Raw genomic sequence first — 16,398 nt, 5'->3', positions numbered from 1 at the left:
ATTTTCAACTCTCTCCTGCCATCTGGCGGCTAAAGTGGGTACTACACATTAAGAAAAAAAAGGGGGGGGGGGGGGGGGAATATATATGTATATATATTTACCATATTTCCCTGAATTATGCGCATGCCTAGAATTACTGCCGGGTCAAACTTGTTTCGCCAAATATTATTTTTACTAGCGCATGTCTAGAATTTCCACCGGGTCAAACTCGTCACGTCACGAGTGACACTTCACCTGTCATCATTTTCCAAAATGGAGGAGGCTGATTTCAATCATTTGAAGTCGCATAAAGGGAAGAAGATTAAGAGCTATTCAGTAGGATTTAAGGTCCAAGCTATTGAACATGCTAAAAAGAACAGTAAGCAGATATGTTTTACTAATATACCGTAGTTGCGTGTGTCAAATATGAGTCATTAAACGACTCCCGCCTCCTGGTGGTAGAGGGCGCTAGTGATCCATCGGGCGGCTAAAGTGGGTACCACACGTTAAGAAAAAAACGAACATATATATATATACCGTATTTCCTTGAATTGCTGCCGGGTATATATTATTCGCCTGCCTGGAATTTCCACCGGGTCAAACTCGTCACGTCACGAGTGACACTTCACCTGTCATCATTTTCCAAAATGGAGGAGGCTGATTTCAATCATTTGAAGTCGCATAAAGGGAAGAAGATTAAGAGCTATTCAGTAGGATTTAAGGTCCAAGCTATTGAATATGCTAAAAAGAACAATAAGCAGATATGTTTTATTAATATACCGTAGCTGCGTGTGTCAAATATGAGTCTTTAAATGACTCCCGCCTCCTGGTGGTAGAGGGCGCTAGTGATCCATATGGCGGCTAAAGTGGATACCACACGTTAAGAAAAAAACGAACATATATATATATATCTATATATATATATATATATATATATATATATATATATATATATATATATATATATATATATATATATATATATATATACCGTATTTCCTTGAGCTGCGCATGGACTTCATTTATAAGTAAAAGTAAGACCATGATAACCTTTTTTTAATTAAATGTGCTTTCATGATGGTATCCTTACATCACACTCAAATTTATAAGCGCAGGCCTAAATTTACCGCATGATTTGGTAAGCGCCGGAGTGAGAAGAGGTATATATATATATATACATATATACATAAATATATATGCTGTATATGTCAGGTTTAAGCTCCGAACTATCTATTAAACAAAACACAATACAAGAAGTAAGGAATCAAGCAGAGACAGATTACAATTTTGCTCATGAGGAGAAGCGTATGGCTCTGCACACTCTGAGGTACAGCCCCCGTGCTCCCCGTTTTATACAGGAGTTCCCTAGTTTTCATCACTGAGGCTGCTTCTAAAGGGAGTCTGGAGAGGGAATACGTGTTTATTCAGAATGGAAATGTGCAGAGCCCTGTAAGTTCGCCCTGTCTCTGCTTTGTCTGCGTTTTGATTGATTGATTGATTGAAACTTTTATTAGTAGATTGCACAGTTCAGTACATATTCCGTACAATTGACCAGTAAATGGTAACACCCCAATAAGTTTTTCAACTTGTTCAAGTCGGGTCCACGTTCATCAATTCATGGTTGAGGTACTGGAAGTCCGCCCTTGGTCTGTGGCTGGCTGAAAGACACAAACAACAACAGCGAGGCACTCCTAACTTCTAGTTGTTGTGTCTTCACACAGTGGGATCGAGCCCTACTCAAAGGAATAGGACACCGACCCAGCTCTTATTAACACAGATGGAGGTGTCTCGCATGAAATGAAGCTAAGGGTTGGTAGGTAGGTAGGTTGGTTGGTTGGTAGGTAGGTAGGTAGGTAGGTAGGTAGGTTGGTTGGTTGGTAGGTAGGTAGGTAGGTTGGTTGGTAGGTTGGTAGGTAGGTTGGTTGGTTGGTTGGTTGGTTGGTTGGTTGGTTGGTTGGTTGGTAGGTAGGTACGTAGGTTGGTTGGTTGGTTGGTTGGTTGGTTGGTAGGTAGGTAGGTAGGTTGGTTGGTAGGTAGGTTGTTAGGTTGGTAGGTAGGTAGGTAGGTAGGTAGGTAGGTAGGTAGGTTGGTAGGTAGGTAGGTAGGTTGGTAGGTAGGTAGGTACGTAGGTTGGTTGGTTGGTTGGTAGGTAGGTAGGTAGGTAGGTAGGTAGGTAGGTAGGTAGGTTGGTTGGTTGGTTGGTTGGTAGGTAGGTAGGTAGGTAGGTAAGTTGGTTGGTAGGTTGGTAGGTTAGTTGGTAGGTTAGTAGGTAAGTTGGTTGGTAGGTAGGTAGGTAGGTAAGTTTGTTGGTAGGTTGGTAGGTTAGTTGGTAGGTAGGTAGGTTGGTAGGTTAGTAGGTAGGTAGATAGGTTGGTTGGTAGGTAGGTAGGTAGGTAGGTAGGTAGGTAGGTAGGTAGGTTGGTTGGTTGGTTGGTTGGTTGGTTGGTTGGTTGGTTGGTAGGTAGGTAGGTAGGTAGGTAGGTAGGTAGGTAGGTAGGTAGGTAGGTTGGTAGGTAGGTAGGTAGGTAGGTAGGTAGGTAGGTAGGTAGGTAGGTAGGTAGGTAGGTAGGTAGGTAGGTAGGTAGGTAGGTAGGTTGGTTGGTTGGTTGGTTGGTTGGTTGGTTGGTTGGTTGGTTGGTTGGTTGGTTGGTAGGTAGGTAGGTAGGTAGGTAGGTTGCTTGGTAGGTAGGTAGGTAGGTAGGTTGGTTGGTTGGTAGGTTAGTTGGTAGGTAGGTTGGTTGGTAGGTTAGTAGGTAGGTTGGTAGGTTGGTAGGTAGGTAGGTTGGTAGGTTGGTTGGTAGGTTAGTAGGTAGGTTGGTAGGTAGGTAGGTTGGTTGGTTGGTAGGTAGGTAGGTCTTTATTGTCATTGCACAAGTACAATGAAACTTTGTTCTCTGCACAAACCCGTTGAAGACTAGACAAACAAACAGGAACGCTGATGGGTCGCCACAAGGCGCCCCGTAAAAGATGGGAAAAAGGTAAACGTTGGGGAAGGATGAGTAAAAAAATACAATCCAGAGTGGGGAAAAAAACCCCCGTAGCAAAGCACACATATCCATATTACAACATACATCTCCAGACTTGCAACAGAGGGGGCGGGAGTGGGCGGCCACGGTGGCAGGTTGCAGCTCTTCAGGCGCTGCCCAGCGGTCCATCACCCCTAAGAGATTCGCGTCATAGGCGTTGGGGAAAGTGTGTGTGGCGGATATTTTTTGTGGATGCATGTGTGTGTGTAAGCCTGCAGTGTGTCTCTGTTCCACGGTCTTGTTGTCATGCCGTCGCTCGTCCAGAGTCAACAACAACAGGTGTGTGTGTCCATGAGAGACAAGAAGGGGGTTTGTTGTGTCTTTGCCGCTCAATCTGCCATAATTAATTCAATTCTATCAAATAAAAAAAATGTGAAAATATAAGACAACAATATTGAAACACTAAACTGAGAAATGTGGCTTTTAAAAAACCCAGAACAGTATTTATTGTTTATTTTGCCAAGAAACTAAAAAAATGTGTGTCTTTATTTATTTGTTTATTTATTGAAGTCAGGGCAATAACGGTGCCGGTTGTTGCAGAACCAGACGCAGCAGCACCAGCAGACCGCAGGCCAGAACCAGAACCAGAACCAAAACCAGCAACAAGCGGCAGTCCAGCAGGCCACATCTCAGCAGACCTCCACCCAGACCAATGGCACCGCAGGAGCCAACACCGCTGGGGGGTTACAGCACGGACAAGACCAGGGGCCCCAGAATAAAAAAGCTCGCATCGGGCCCTCTGGTACCTCCTCAGGCACCGGGGTGCACCAGTCAGAGTACCAGGTGAGTCACACTCGATGCACGTCTAATTGGTGAAGTGTTGGCCAAAATGCGGAAATTCGCCTTTTTAAACATAAATTTCCGCGTCAAAATATGAGGTACTCTCTGTTCCTCTTGCCTTGAACATGACAAATGTTGGTTTCATCCAGGATGTCTCTGGACATTGTGGCATTCATCTTTCCCTCTATCAGGTTGGATGAAAAATGTTGGTTTTCATCCAGGATGTCTCCGTACATATGAGATTCCAGTCCATAGTGGATCTAACATAATAGTGAGAGTCCAGTCCATAGTGGATCTAACATAATAGTGCGAGAGTCCAGTCCATAGTGGATCTAACATAATAGTGAGAGTCCAGTCCATAGTGGATCTAACATATAAGTGTGAGAGTCCAGTCCATAGTGGATCTAACATAATAGTGTGAGAGTCCAGTCCATAGTGGATCTAACATATAGGTGTGAGAGTCCAGTCCATAGTGGATCTAACATAATAGTGTGAGAGTCCAGTCCATAGTGGATCTAACATAATAGTGTGAGAGTCCAGTCCATAGTAGATCTAACATAATAGTGTGAGAGTCCAGTCCATTGTGGATTTAACATAATAGTGTGAGAGTCCAGTCCATAGTGGATCTAACATAATAGTGTGAGTCCAGTCCATAGTGGATCTAACATAATAGAGTGAGAGTCCAGTCCATAGTGGATCTAACATAATAGTGTGAGAGTCCAGTCCATAGTGGATGTAACATAATAGTGTTAGTCCAGTCCATAGTGGATCTAACATAATAGTGAGAGTCCAGTCCATAGTGGATCTAACATAATAGTGTGAGAGTCCAGTCCATAGTGGATCTAGTTAATATGAGTGTTGATGAAGATGAGTGGGCACTGAGCACCGACTAGAGGTGACTACATGCCACTTCTTCTCAAATAGTGGACCCCGGTAAAGATGCTTTATCAGTATCATGCTTCAAACCCCGCCTCGAAAGGAATCCACACACACACACACAAGCAGAACAACATAAGTACACATGAAATGTTTCTAAATCTAAATACATAAATTAGAACACGGTGAGGTGTTTGTCCCCATACCAATACCAAAATCTATTTTGATACTTTCTATACTTTACTAAATAAGGGGGACCACAAAAATGTCATTATTGTCTTTAGTGTAACAAAAAAATGTTAGTGTACATGAAACATATGTTTATTATTGTAATTTAGTCCTTAAATGAAATGTTGAACATACTAGACAACTTGTCTTTTAGTAGTAAGTAAACAAACAAAGACTCCTAACTAGTCCGCAGTAACATATTGTGTCATTTATACTCCTATTATTTTATAAAGGACAAACTGTAAAAATGTATTATTAATCCACTATTTGATTTTCTGTTTGAACATGTTCTATCTACACTTCTGTTAAAATGTAATAATCACTTATTCTTCTCTTCTTTGATACTTGACATTAGTTTTGGATGATACCACACATTTAGGTATGGATCCGATACCAAGTAGTTACTGTATCATACAATAAAATACAGTACCAAATAAACCAATAATAATATGGTTAAGAAATACGGATATAAAGGGTAGGTGTCACACTGTTTTCTGTTTGAACATGTTCTATCTACACTTCTGTTAAAATGTAATAATCACTAATTCTTCTCTTCTTTGATACTTGACATTAGTTTTGGAAATGGCCGGCGTTTGCTGTCAGTGGCGATGTCCTACTTTGTCCTCTTTATTGATCCTGTGCCACCCTCACACTCACCACTATTGACTTCTCATCAGTCGAAACCTTTTGTCACCAGTGGGCTGATCAAATTCATGCAAAACTTCCCTGGTACCGGTACCAAAGTATTGGTATCGGGACAATCAATCAATGTTTACAAACCCCGTTTCCATATGAGTTGGGAAATTGTGTTAGATGTAAATATAAACAGAATACAATGATTTGTAAATCCTTTTCAACCCATATTCAGTTGAATATGCTACAAAGACAACATATTTGATGTTCAAACTGATAAACATTAGTATTTTTAGCAAATAATAATTAACTTAGAATTTCATGGCTGCAACACATGACAAAGTAGTTGGGAAAGGGCATGTTCACCACTGTGTTACATCACCTTTTCTTTTAACAACACTCAATAAACGTTTGGGAACTGAGGAAACTAATTGTTGAAGCTTTGAAAGTGGAATTCTTTCCCGTTCTTGTTTTATGTAGAGCTTCAGTCCTTCAACAGTCCGGGGTCTCCGCTGTCCTATTTTACGCTTCATAATAAGCCACACATTTTCCATGGGAGACAAGTCTGGACTGCAGGCGGGCCAGGAAAGTACCCGCACTCTTTTACTATGAAACCACGCTGTTGTAACACTTGTCTTGCTGAAATAAACAGGGGCGTCCATGATAACGTTGCTTGGATGACAACATATGTTGCTCCAAAACCTGTATGGACCTTCCAGCATTAATGGTGCCTTCATAGATGTGTAAGTTACCCATGCCTTGGGCACTAATACACCCCCATACCATCACACATGCTGGCTTTTCAACTTTGCGCCTATAACAATCCGGATGGTTATTTCCGTCTTTGTTCCGGAGGACACCACGTGCACAGTTTCCAAATATAATTTGAAATGTGGACTCGTCAGACCACAGAACACTTTTCCACTTTGCATCAGTCCATCATAGATGATCTCAGGCCTAGCGAAGCCGGCGGTGTTTCTGGGTGTTGTTGATAAATGGCTTTCGTTTTGCATAGCAGAGTTTTAACTTGCACTTACAGATGTAGCGACCAACTGTAGTTACTGACAGTGGTTTTATGAAGTGTTCCTGAGCCCATGTGGTGATATCCTTTACACACCGATGTCGGTTTTTGATGCAGTACCGCCTGAGGGATCAAAGGTCTGTAATATCATCGCTTACGTGCAGTGATTTCTCCAGATTCTCTGAACCTTTTGATGATTTTACGGACCGTAGATGGTAAAATCCCTAAATTCACCCTAAGTCTATGATTATTTGCACACAAAAAAATAAAGTTTATGAGTTTGAACATCAAATATGTTGTCTTTGTAGCATATTCAACTGAATATGCAAATTTGCAAATCATTGTATTCTGTTTCTATTTACATCCAACACAATTTCCCAACTCATATGGAAACGGGGTTTGTAATAAAAACCTTTATTTACATCACATTAAATGCCTGCGATGAGGTGGCAACTTGTCCAGGGTGTAAACCGCCTTCCGCCCGTTTGTAGCTGAGATAGGCACCAGCGCCCCCCCGCGAACTCCAAAGTGAATAAGCGGCAGGAAAATGGATGGATGGATAAATGCTGCATGATTTATGGTTCCTTTAAGAAAAATACAAGTACATACTTGTATTTTATTTACCATTATTTTAGTAGGTACTAAATACAAAACTAGGGATAAAATACAAATAAGATAAAAATACAAATTGTAGCAATTTGTTCCCAAATATAGTCTTTTCATTTGCATCAGTTGACGCTAACTGTTGTAATCAGAAAATTGTTTATGACTGAGTGCAACAGCTGTTTGTGACCACCTCCCCTTAGGAGCAGCTGTGTAATGTAATCAGAAAATAGTTTATGACGGAGTGCAACAGCTGTTTATGACCACCTCCCCTTAGGAGCAGCTGTGTAATGTAATCAGAAAATTGTTTATGACTGAGTGCAACAGCTGTTTATGACCACCTCCCCTTAGGAGCAGCTGTGTAATGTAATCAGAAAATTGTTTATGACTGAGTGCAACAGCAGTTTATGACCACCTCCCCTTAGGAGCAGCTGTGTAATGTAATCAGAAAATGCCCAAATAAAGGAGCACTGTTTTGGGATTGCCTTCAGAGCTTGGTGGGAGGCTGTAGCTGAGTGTGCAGCCTCCTCGTGAGCTAAATTGAATCCTGTCTCCGTCTGATTCCTTGCTTCTTGTCTTGGTTAATATATGCCATTGGTGTTTGAACCTGACAGGTAAATTGCACAGCCCTAATGATTGAATCGCTTAGGAAAGAATGATAGTTAATTTTCGGTTAAGGTTAATCTTCCTGAAATGTCACCTGAAATAACGTTTGGCGAGCAGCGTCTCGAAAAGACTGATCCGGTTGTCTAAAACGTTGTTGTTCTCCTCCCACCTTTCTCCGTCAGCACTCCACTACCCGGCTGGGCTACCAAAGCAGTATCCAAGGTTCCACTCAGCCTCAGAGCACCATGGGATACACGTCCTCCTCCCAGCAGAGCTCGCAGTATTCTCACCAGACCCACCATCGCTACTGACACTCCTGAACCAGCAGAGGGCGGCGGGGGCAAAGGTCCCGGAAGGTCCAAAGGCTTTTCTGTCCCGACCTTCTCGGACGCCATCGTTGCAGCGCCGTGTGCTCAAAGGCGCCAAGAGAACGCAGAACGTTGAACGCAGGTTTTCATGTGACGCCATGGACACAACTTATACAGTCCTGGTCAAAAGTGTACGTACACCTGTAAAGAAGATGATGTCATGGCTGTCTTGACTTTCCAGTCGTTTCTTATTTTTTTTGTGATCTAGTGATTGGAGCACATACTTGTTGCTCACAAAAAACATTCATGAATTTTGCTTCTTTTATGAATTTATTAGGGCTTTACTGAAAATGTGAGCAATCACAAGTACAGTGGGGGCAAAAAAGTGTTTAGTCAGCCAGCGATTGTGCAAGTTCTCCCACTTCAAAGGATGAAAGAGGTCTGTAATTTTCATCATAGGTACACTTCAACTGTGAGAGACAGAATGTGAAGAAAAAAATCCAGGGATTCACATTGTAGGAATTTTAAATAATTTATTTGTGGAAAATAAGTATTTGGTCACTTCAAACAAGGAAGATCTCTGGCTCTCACAGACCTGTAACTTCTTCTTTAAGAAGCTCTTCTGTCCTCCACTCGTTACCTGTATTAACGGCACCTGTTTGAACTCGTTATCTGTATAAAAGACACCTGTCCACAGCCTCCAACAGTCAGACTCCAAACTCCACTATGGCCAAGAGCTGTCAAAGGACACCAGGAAAAGAATTGTAGACCTGCACCAGACTGGGAAGAGGGAATCTACAATAGGCAAGCAGCTTGGTGTGAAAAAAATCAACTGTGGGAGCAATTATCAGAAAACGGAAGACATACAAGACCACTGATAATCTCCCTCGATCTGGGGCTCCACGCAAGATCTCATCCCGTGGGGTCAAATTGATCATGAGAACGGTGAGCAAAAATCCCAGAACCACGCCGGCGGGACCTGGTGAATGACCTGCAGAAAGCTGGGACCAAAGTAACAAAGGTTACCATCAGTAACACACTACACCGACAACTGGAATAAAATCCTGCAGTGCCAGACGTGTCCCCCTGCTTAAGCCAGTGCATGTCTGAAGTTTGCCAGAGAGCACATGGAAGAATGTCATGTGGTCAGATGAAATCAAAATAGAACTTTTTTTGGTATAAACTCAACTCGTCGTGTTTGGAGGAAGAAGAATACGGAGTTGCATCCCAAGAACACCATACCTACTGTGAAGCATGGGGGTGGAAACATCATGCTTCTGGGCTGTTTTTCTGCTAAGGGGACAGGACGACTGATCCGTGTTAAGGAAAGAATGAACGGGGCCATGTATCGTGAGATTTTGAGCCAAAACCTCCTTTGACTGGTTGACCAAATACTTATTTTCCACAAATTAATCCTTTAAAATTCCTACAATGTGAATTCCTGGATTTTTTTTCCCACATTCTGTCTCTCACAGTTGAAGTGTACCTATGATGAAAATTACAGACCTCTGTCATCCTTTGAAGTGGGAGAACTTGCACAATCGCTGGCTGACTAAATACTTTTTTGGCCCCACTGTATATGTTTGGAGGAGAAAAGGTGAGGCTTTTAAACCCAGGAACACTATTCCTACTGTCAAGCATGGTGGTGGTACTATTATGCTATGGGCCGGTTTTGCTGCCAATGGAACTGCTGCTTTAAACGGGACAATGAAAAAATGAGGATTACCTCCAAATTCTTCAGGACAACCTACCTAAATCATCAGCCCGGAGGTTGGGTCTTGTTCCAACAGGACAATGACCCCAAACACACATCAAAAGTGGTAAAGGAATGGCTAAATCAGGCTAGAATGAAAGTTTTAGAACGGCCTTCCCAAAGTCCTGAGTTAAAAAGTGTGGACAATGCTGAAGAAACAAGTCCATGTCAGAAAAGCAACACATTTAGCTGAACTACAGCAATTTTGTGGTGAAAAATGTAAGCAGAAGCTTGTGGATGGCTACCAAAAGCGCCTTATGGATTGAACTTTCACAGTATTATGTTAGACCCGCTTGACGGTAGGCATGGTGTTCCTGGGATTAAAGGCCTCACCTTTTCTCCTCCAAACATAATGCTGGGTATAGTGTCCAAACAGCTTCATTTTTGTTTTATCTGACATCAACATTGACAAAAATAAGACCTTCTGGAGGAAAGTTCTGTCCTGACTTAAAGGTGTGGACAATGCTGAAGAAACAAGTCCATGTCAGAAAAGCAACACATTTAGCTGAACTGCAGCATTTTTGTGGTGAAAAATGTAGGCAGAAGCTTGTGGATGGCTACCAAAAGCGCCTTATGGATTGAACTTTCATAGTATTGTGTTAGACCCGCTTGACGTTAGGATGGTGTTCCTGGGATTAAAGGCCTCACCTTTTCTCCTCCAAACATAATGCTGGGTATTGTGGTCAAACTGCTCCATTTTTGTTTCATCTGACATCAACATGGACAAAGATAAGACCTTCTGGAGGAGAGTTCTGTCCTGACTTAAAGGTGTGGACAATGCTGAAGAAACAAGTCCATGTCAAAAAAGCAACATATTTAGCTGAACTGCAGCAATTTTGTGGTGAAAAATGTAAACAGAAGCTTGTGGATGGCTACCAAAAGCGCCTTATTGCAGGTAAACTTGCCAAAGGGACATGTAAGCAAATATGAACATTGCTGTACGTATACTTTTAATTGCTCACATTTTTCAGTAATAGATTCATCAAAGAAGAAAACTTCATGAATGTTTTTTGTGAGCAACAAGTATGTGCTCCAATCACTACATCACAAAAACATGAAGAAATGATTGGAAAGTCAAGACAGCTATGACATCATCTTCTTTACAGGTGTACGTACACTTTTGAGCAGGACTGTGCATACACCTGCTCTCCTTCCTTGTAGTTGCCGGCATCATTTCAGGTGGATGCTGTTGTAAATATTGCGAGTAGACTTGACTCACATGCAAACGAGATGTACTTTTTAAGTCCTAAAAATATTTGCAGGAGGAGAACATGAGCAAAAGTGCAGGGAAACACAAAACGGGGGAAGTCAACTCGCAACCAAAATGTGCGCTTAAACGTACACGGCAGCTAACGGTAAGCCCCGCCCACTCCATCCCCCTGTTTGTGTGCTTTATGAGACTGTCATGTACTAACCCCGTTTCCATATGAGTTGGGAAATTGCGTTTGATGTAAATATAAACAGAATACAATGATTTGCAAATAATTTTCAACCCATATTCAGTTGAATATGCTACAAAGACAACATATTTGATGTTCTTAGCAAATAATCATTAACTTTAGAATTTGATGCCAGCAACACGTGACAAAGAAGTTGGGAAAGGTGGCAATAAATACTGATAAAGTTGAAAAAATGCTCATCAAATACTTATATGGAACATCCCACAGGTGTGCAGGCTAATTGGGAACAGGTGGGTGCCATGATTGGGTATAAAAGCAGCTTCCATGGAATGCTAAGTAATTCACAAACAAGGATGGGGTGAGGGTCATCACTTTGTGAGCAAATTGTCGAACAGTTTTAGAACAACATTTCTCAACGAGCTATTGCAAGGAATTTAGGGATTTTACCATCTACGGCCCGTAAAATCATCAAAAGGTTCAGAGAATCTGGAGAAATCACTGCACGTAAGCGATGATATTAAGGACCATCAAAAACCGACATCAGTGTGTAAAGGATATCACCACATGGGCTCAGGAACACTTCATAAAACCACTGTCAGTAACTACAGCCGGTCGCTACATCTGTAAGTGCAAGTTAAAACTCTACTATGCAAAGCAAAAGCCATTTATCAACAACACCCAGAAACACCGCCGGCTTCACTAGGCCTGAGATCATCTATGATGGACTGTTGCAAAGTGGAAAAGTGTTATGTGGTCTGACGAGTCCACATTTCAAATTATATTTGGAAACTGTGGACGTGGTGTCCTCCGGAACGAAGAGGAAAATAGCTATCCGGATTGTTATAGGCGCAAAGTGTAAAAGCCAGCATGTGTGATGGTATGGGGGTGTATTAGTGCCCAAGGCATGGGTAACTTACACATCTGTGAAGGCACCATTAATGCTGAAAGGTCCATACAGGTTTTGGAGCAACATATGTTGTCATCCAAGCAACGTTATCATGGACGCCCCTGCTTATTTCAGCAAGACAAGTGTTACAACAGTGTGGTTTCGTAGTAAAAGAGTGCGGGTACTTTCCTGGCCCGCCTGCAGTCCAGACCTGTCTCCCATGGAAAATGTGTGGCGCATTATGAAGCGTAAAATACGATGTTGAAGGACTGAAGCTCTACATAAAACAAGAATGGGAAAGAATTCCACTTTCAAAGCTTCAACAATTAGTTTCCTCAGTTCCCAAACGTTTATTGAGTGTTGTTAAAAGAAAAGGTGATGTAACACAGTGGTGAACATGCCCTTTCCCAACTACTTTGGCACGTGTTGCAGCCATGAAATTCTAAGTTAATTATTATTTGCAATAAAAAATAAAGTTTATGAGTTTGAACATCAAATATGTTGTCTTTGTAGCATATTCAACTGAATATGGGTTGAAAAGGATTTGCAAATCATTGTATTCTGTTTATATTTACATCGAACACAATTTCCCAACTCATATGGAAACGGGGTTTGTACATTAAAGTACTATCATGAGCATCATCATTATTGTGAGAGCAGCTGTGTGTGTGTTTTGTGCATTTTCTACCTTTGACTCACAACAAAATGCACTGAATGTGATTTTCAAAACAAAAGCTTGTGGGCCTAAAAGAGCCGTCCTGCCCCAAGGTCTAACCCGGGTTTGGTTGGGACTGCATTGTGGGAAAAACAAAAGTGGATTGTGGAGTCCTTAACACTTCTACTGTACTAAAGTGCCCTATATTCCAGGCACTATATTTGAAGGAAAAAAATATTTGTACAAACCCGGTTTCCATATGAGTTGGGAAATTGTGTTCGATGTAAATATAAACGGAATACAATGATTTGCAAATTTGCATATTCAGTTGAATATGCTACAAAGACAACATATTTGATGTTCAAACTCATAAACTTTATTTTTTTTATGTGCAAATAATAATTAACTTAGAATTTCATGGCTGCGACACGTGCCAAAGTAGTTGGGAAAGGGCATGTTCACCACTGTGTTACATCAGTTCTCGTGGAAAAATGCTGAAGTATCCTCAACCTAAACGTTTCCACTCGTGCATTTTCGCCCAAAAAAAACAAAAACGGAACCAAATATACAAAAGCAGTGAAGTTGTCACGTTGTGTAAAAGATAAATAAAAAGAGAATACAACAAATCTTTTTCAACTTACCGTCTTTCCTTGAATTGCCGCCGGGGCGCTGATTAATTTAAAACCTCGTCTCACTCCGGCACTTACCAAAGGCATGCAGTAAAAATTTGAGTGTGATGTAAGGATACCATCATGAAAAGCACATTTAATTAAAAAAAAAAAAACGTTATTATGGTCTTACCTTTACTTATAAATAAAGTCCATGTCAGCTCCTTCTAATCAAAAGCATCGATAACTTGTTTATAGAAGTCTTCCTTATCTTTCTTCAGTTTTCAAAGTCTCGATGGAGATCTTCCTTTATTACCTCCTGCTTCTCACTCCGGCACTTACCAAAGGCATGCAGTAAAAATTTGAGTGTGATGTAAGGATGCCATCATGGAACGCACATTTAATTAAAATAAAACGTTATTATTGTCTTACCTTTACTTATAAATAAAGTCCATGCACAGCTCCTTCTAATCAAAAGCATCGATAACTTGTTTATAGAAGTCTTCCTTATCTTTCTTCAGTTTTAAAAGTCTCGATGGAGATCTTCCTTTATTACCTCCTGCTTCTCACTCCGGCACTTACCAAAGGCATGCAGTAAAGATTTGAGTGTGATGTAAGGACACCATCATGAAAAGCACATTTAATTAAAATAAAACGTTATTATTGTCTTACCTTTACTTATAAATAAAGTCCATGCCAGCTCCTTCTGATCAAAAGCATCGATAACTTATTTATAGAAGTCTTCCTTATCTTTCTTCAGTTTTCAAAGTCTCGATGGAGATCTTCCTTTATTACCTCCTGCTTCCATTAAAAGTCCATTTTAGAAAACCGCTATCAGTTAGCTCGGCTCCTCAAGTGCGGGGGCGACGACGGAATTATCCTCGGACAACTCCCCCTCCCCTTCTGCTCCGCGGGTGATCTCTTTATCCCACCGCTGCCACCAGGAAGTGTGATTGTATGAATAATACACTGGGTATTTAGGAACTGGAACATGTTTTATTTCAGCCCGGTTGTTTAGGAGTGTTACATCCTAAAAGGTCCGTCATATCCCGTCCCGGCACATATCAGGTCACTCATTGTCTCTTCTTATGCGGCCGAGTAGTCGCAAAAAGGATCACTAGAGCCCTCTACCAGTCATTTTATGACTCATATTTGACACCCACAGCTACGGTATAGTAATAAAACATAGCTGCTTACTGGTCTTTTGTTTTTGTTTTTTTCATAAAGAAATACAATCATGTGTGCCTACGGACTGTATTGATCTATATTGTTCTATAATGTATATATTGTGTTTTTTTATGTTGATTTAATAATAATATTGTTTGGGGACCACTGCTATACTCCGTGACTTCAAATTAACTTCAAAATTGTCGGTTTTTCCGGTTTAGACCTAGTGTGTCCTTCTATGTTGTGCCAAAGAGAGCGACCAATGACTGCAGACCCCCAAGCCTGTGCTAGTCTGGACTCCCTCGGGTGGGGGGAGGGGGGGGGGGGGCAGCGGCTGGCCCACAAGTGCACAAAAACACACCAAAAAAAAGGAAACAGTGACACCTATTGACGGAAAACACAACTGCACTCTTTTCCTATTTGACTTCCAAGTGCAGGATGTGAGGCCTAAGTGCCAAAACTCGGACTCCCGGCTGGAATACTTCCCGCAGTACACTTGACGAAGCGCACTGAGTGCACTTAGTTCCCCACAGATCATCCCTGGCACTCAATCTGAGGAACACTGGCAGGTGAAAATAGTCAAATAGGGAGAATAGAAGAAGAAAATAGGATAAAATGTAAAACATTAAGACAATATATTTATATATATTAATACAATAATATATAATAAATAAACAAAATGGAGCATAACTAATAATATCAAAAGTAAAGTAGGAATGACTTTAATAAAATAATAGTATTTTAGGTAAAAGCCATCGAAAAAGGTGAGTCATCTTCTTCTGTTCATGACTCACCACCACGACTAGTTGCTGCTCAGCCGCCATTGTTGTCAGCTTGTCACTCCCAGTGCACTTGCAATGAGAAGTACGGCAAAAGTCCCAGTGCACTGCAGTACACTTGCAATGAGAAGTACGGCAAAAGTCCCAGTGCACTCAAGTACACTTGCAATGAGAAGTACGGCAAAAGTCCCAGTGCACTGCAGTACACTGGTAAAGAAGACACAAGTTTCACTGACTAACTAGTTGATAAAGACTCAAGTTTCACTGACTGAGTAGTTGATGAAGACTCAAGTTTCACTGACCAACTGGTTGATGAAGAATAAAGTTTCCCTGACCAACTGGTTGACAAAGACACAAGTTTCACTGACTGACTGCTTGACAAAGACTCAAATTTCACTGACTGAATAGTTGATGAAGACTCAAGTTTCACTGACTAACTAGTTGATAAAGACTCAAGTTTCACTGACTGACTGCTTGATGAAGACTCAAGTTTCACTGAATGACTGCTTGACAAAGACTCAAGTTTCCCTGACTGAGTAGTTGATGAAGACTCAAGTTTCACTGACTAACTAGTTGATAAAGACTCAAGTTTCACTGACTGACTGATTGACAAAGACTCACGTTTATCTGACTGACTGCTTGACAAAGACTCAAATTTCACTGACTGAATAGTTGATGAAGACTCAAGTTTCACTGAATGACTGCTTGACGAAGACTTAAGTTTCACTGACTGACTGGTTGACAAAGACTCAAGTTTCACTGACTGACTGCTTGACGAAGACTTAAGTTTCACTGACTGACTGGTTGACAAAGACTCAAGTTTCACTGACTGACAGGTTGATGAAGACTTAAGTTTCACTGACTGACTGCTTGACAAAGACTCAAGTTTCACTGACTGCCTGCTTGACAAAGACTCAAGTTTCACTGACTGACAGGTTGATGAAGACTTAAGTTTCACTGACTGACTGCTTGACAAAGACTCAAGTTTCACTGACTGACTGGTTGATGAAGACTTAAGTTTCACTGACTGACTGCTTGACAAAGACTCAAGTTTCATGGACTGACTGCCTGACGAAGACTCAAGTTCCAC

At 41.2% G+C, this 16,398-nt stretch overlaps 1 protein-coding gene across 2 annotated transcripts in view; it reads left to right on the top strand.

Moving 5' to 3' along the window:
• The window catches only part of cdk19 (cyclin dependent kinase 19), an 85,490-nt gene extending 76,013 nt beyond the window's left edge, over window positions 1–9,477 (top strand). Inside the window, exons 11-12 of one of the 2 annotated variants that reach the window (XM_061894107.1) lie at window positions 3,546–3,788; window positions 7,935–9,477. In XM_061894107.1, coding sequence (XP_061750091.1) covers window positions 3,546–3,788; window positions 7,935–8,063 — 372 coding nt within the window. In that variant the 3' untranslated portion in view covers window positions 8,064–9,477. The remainder of the gene's footprint in view (window positions 1–3,545; window positions 3,789–7,934) is intronic. The other variant, XM_061894105.1, reaches the window with a different exon arrangement.
• The last annotated feature ends 6,921 nt before the right edge of the window (window positions 9,478–16,398 follow it).

The sequence above is a fragment of the Nerophis ophidion genome, linkage group LG03 (genome assembly GCF_033978795.1).
Source record: "Nerophis ophidion isolate RoL-2023_Sa linkage group LG03, RoL_Noph_v1.0, whole genome shotgun sequence".
NCBI lineage: Eukaryota > Metazoa > Chordata > Actinopteri > Syngnathiformes > Syngnathidae > Nerophis > Nerophis ophidion.
This window is presented reverse-complemented; position numbering and strand designations above follow the sequence as displayed.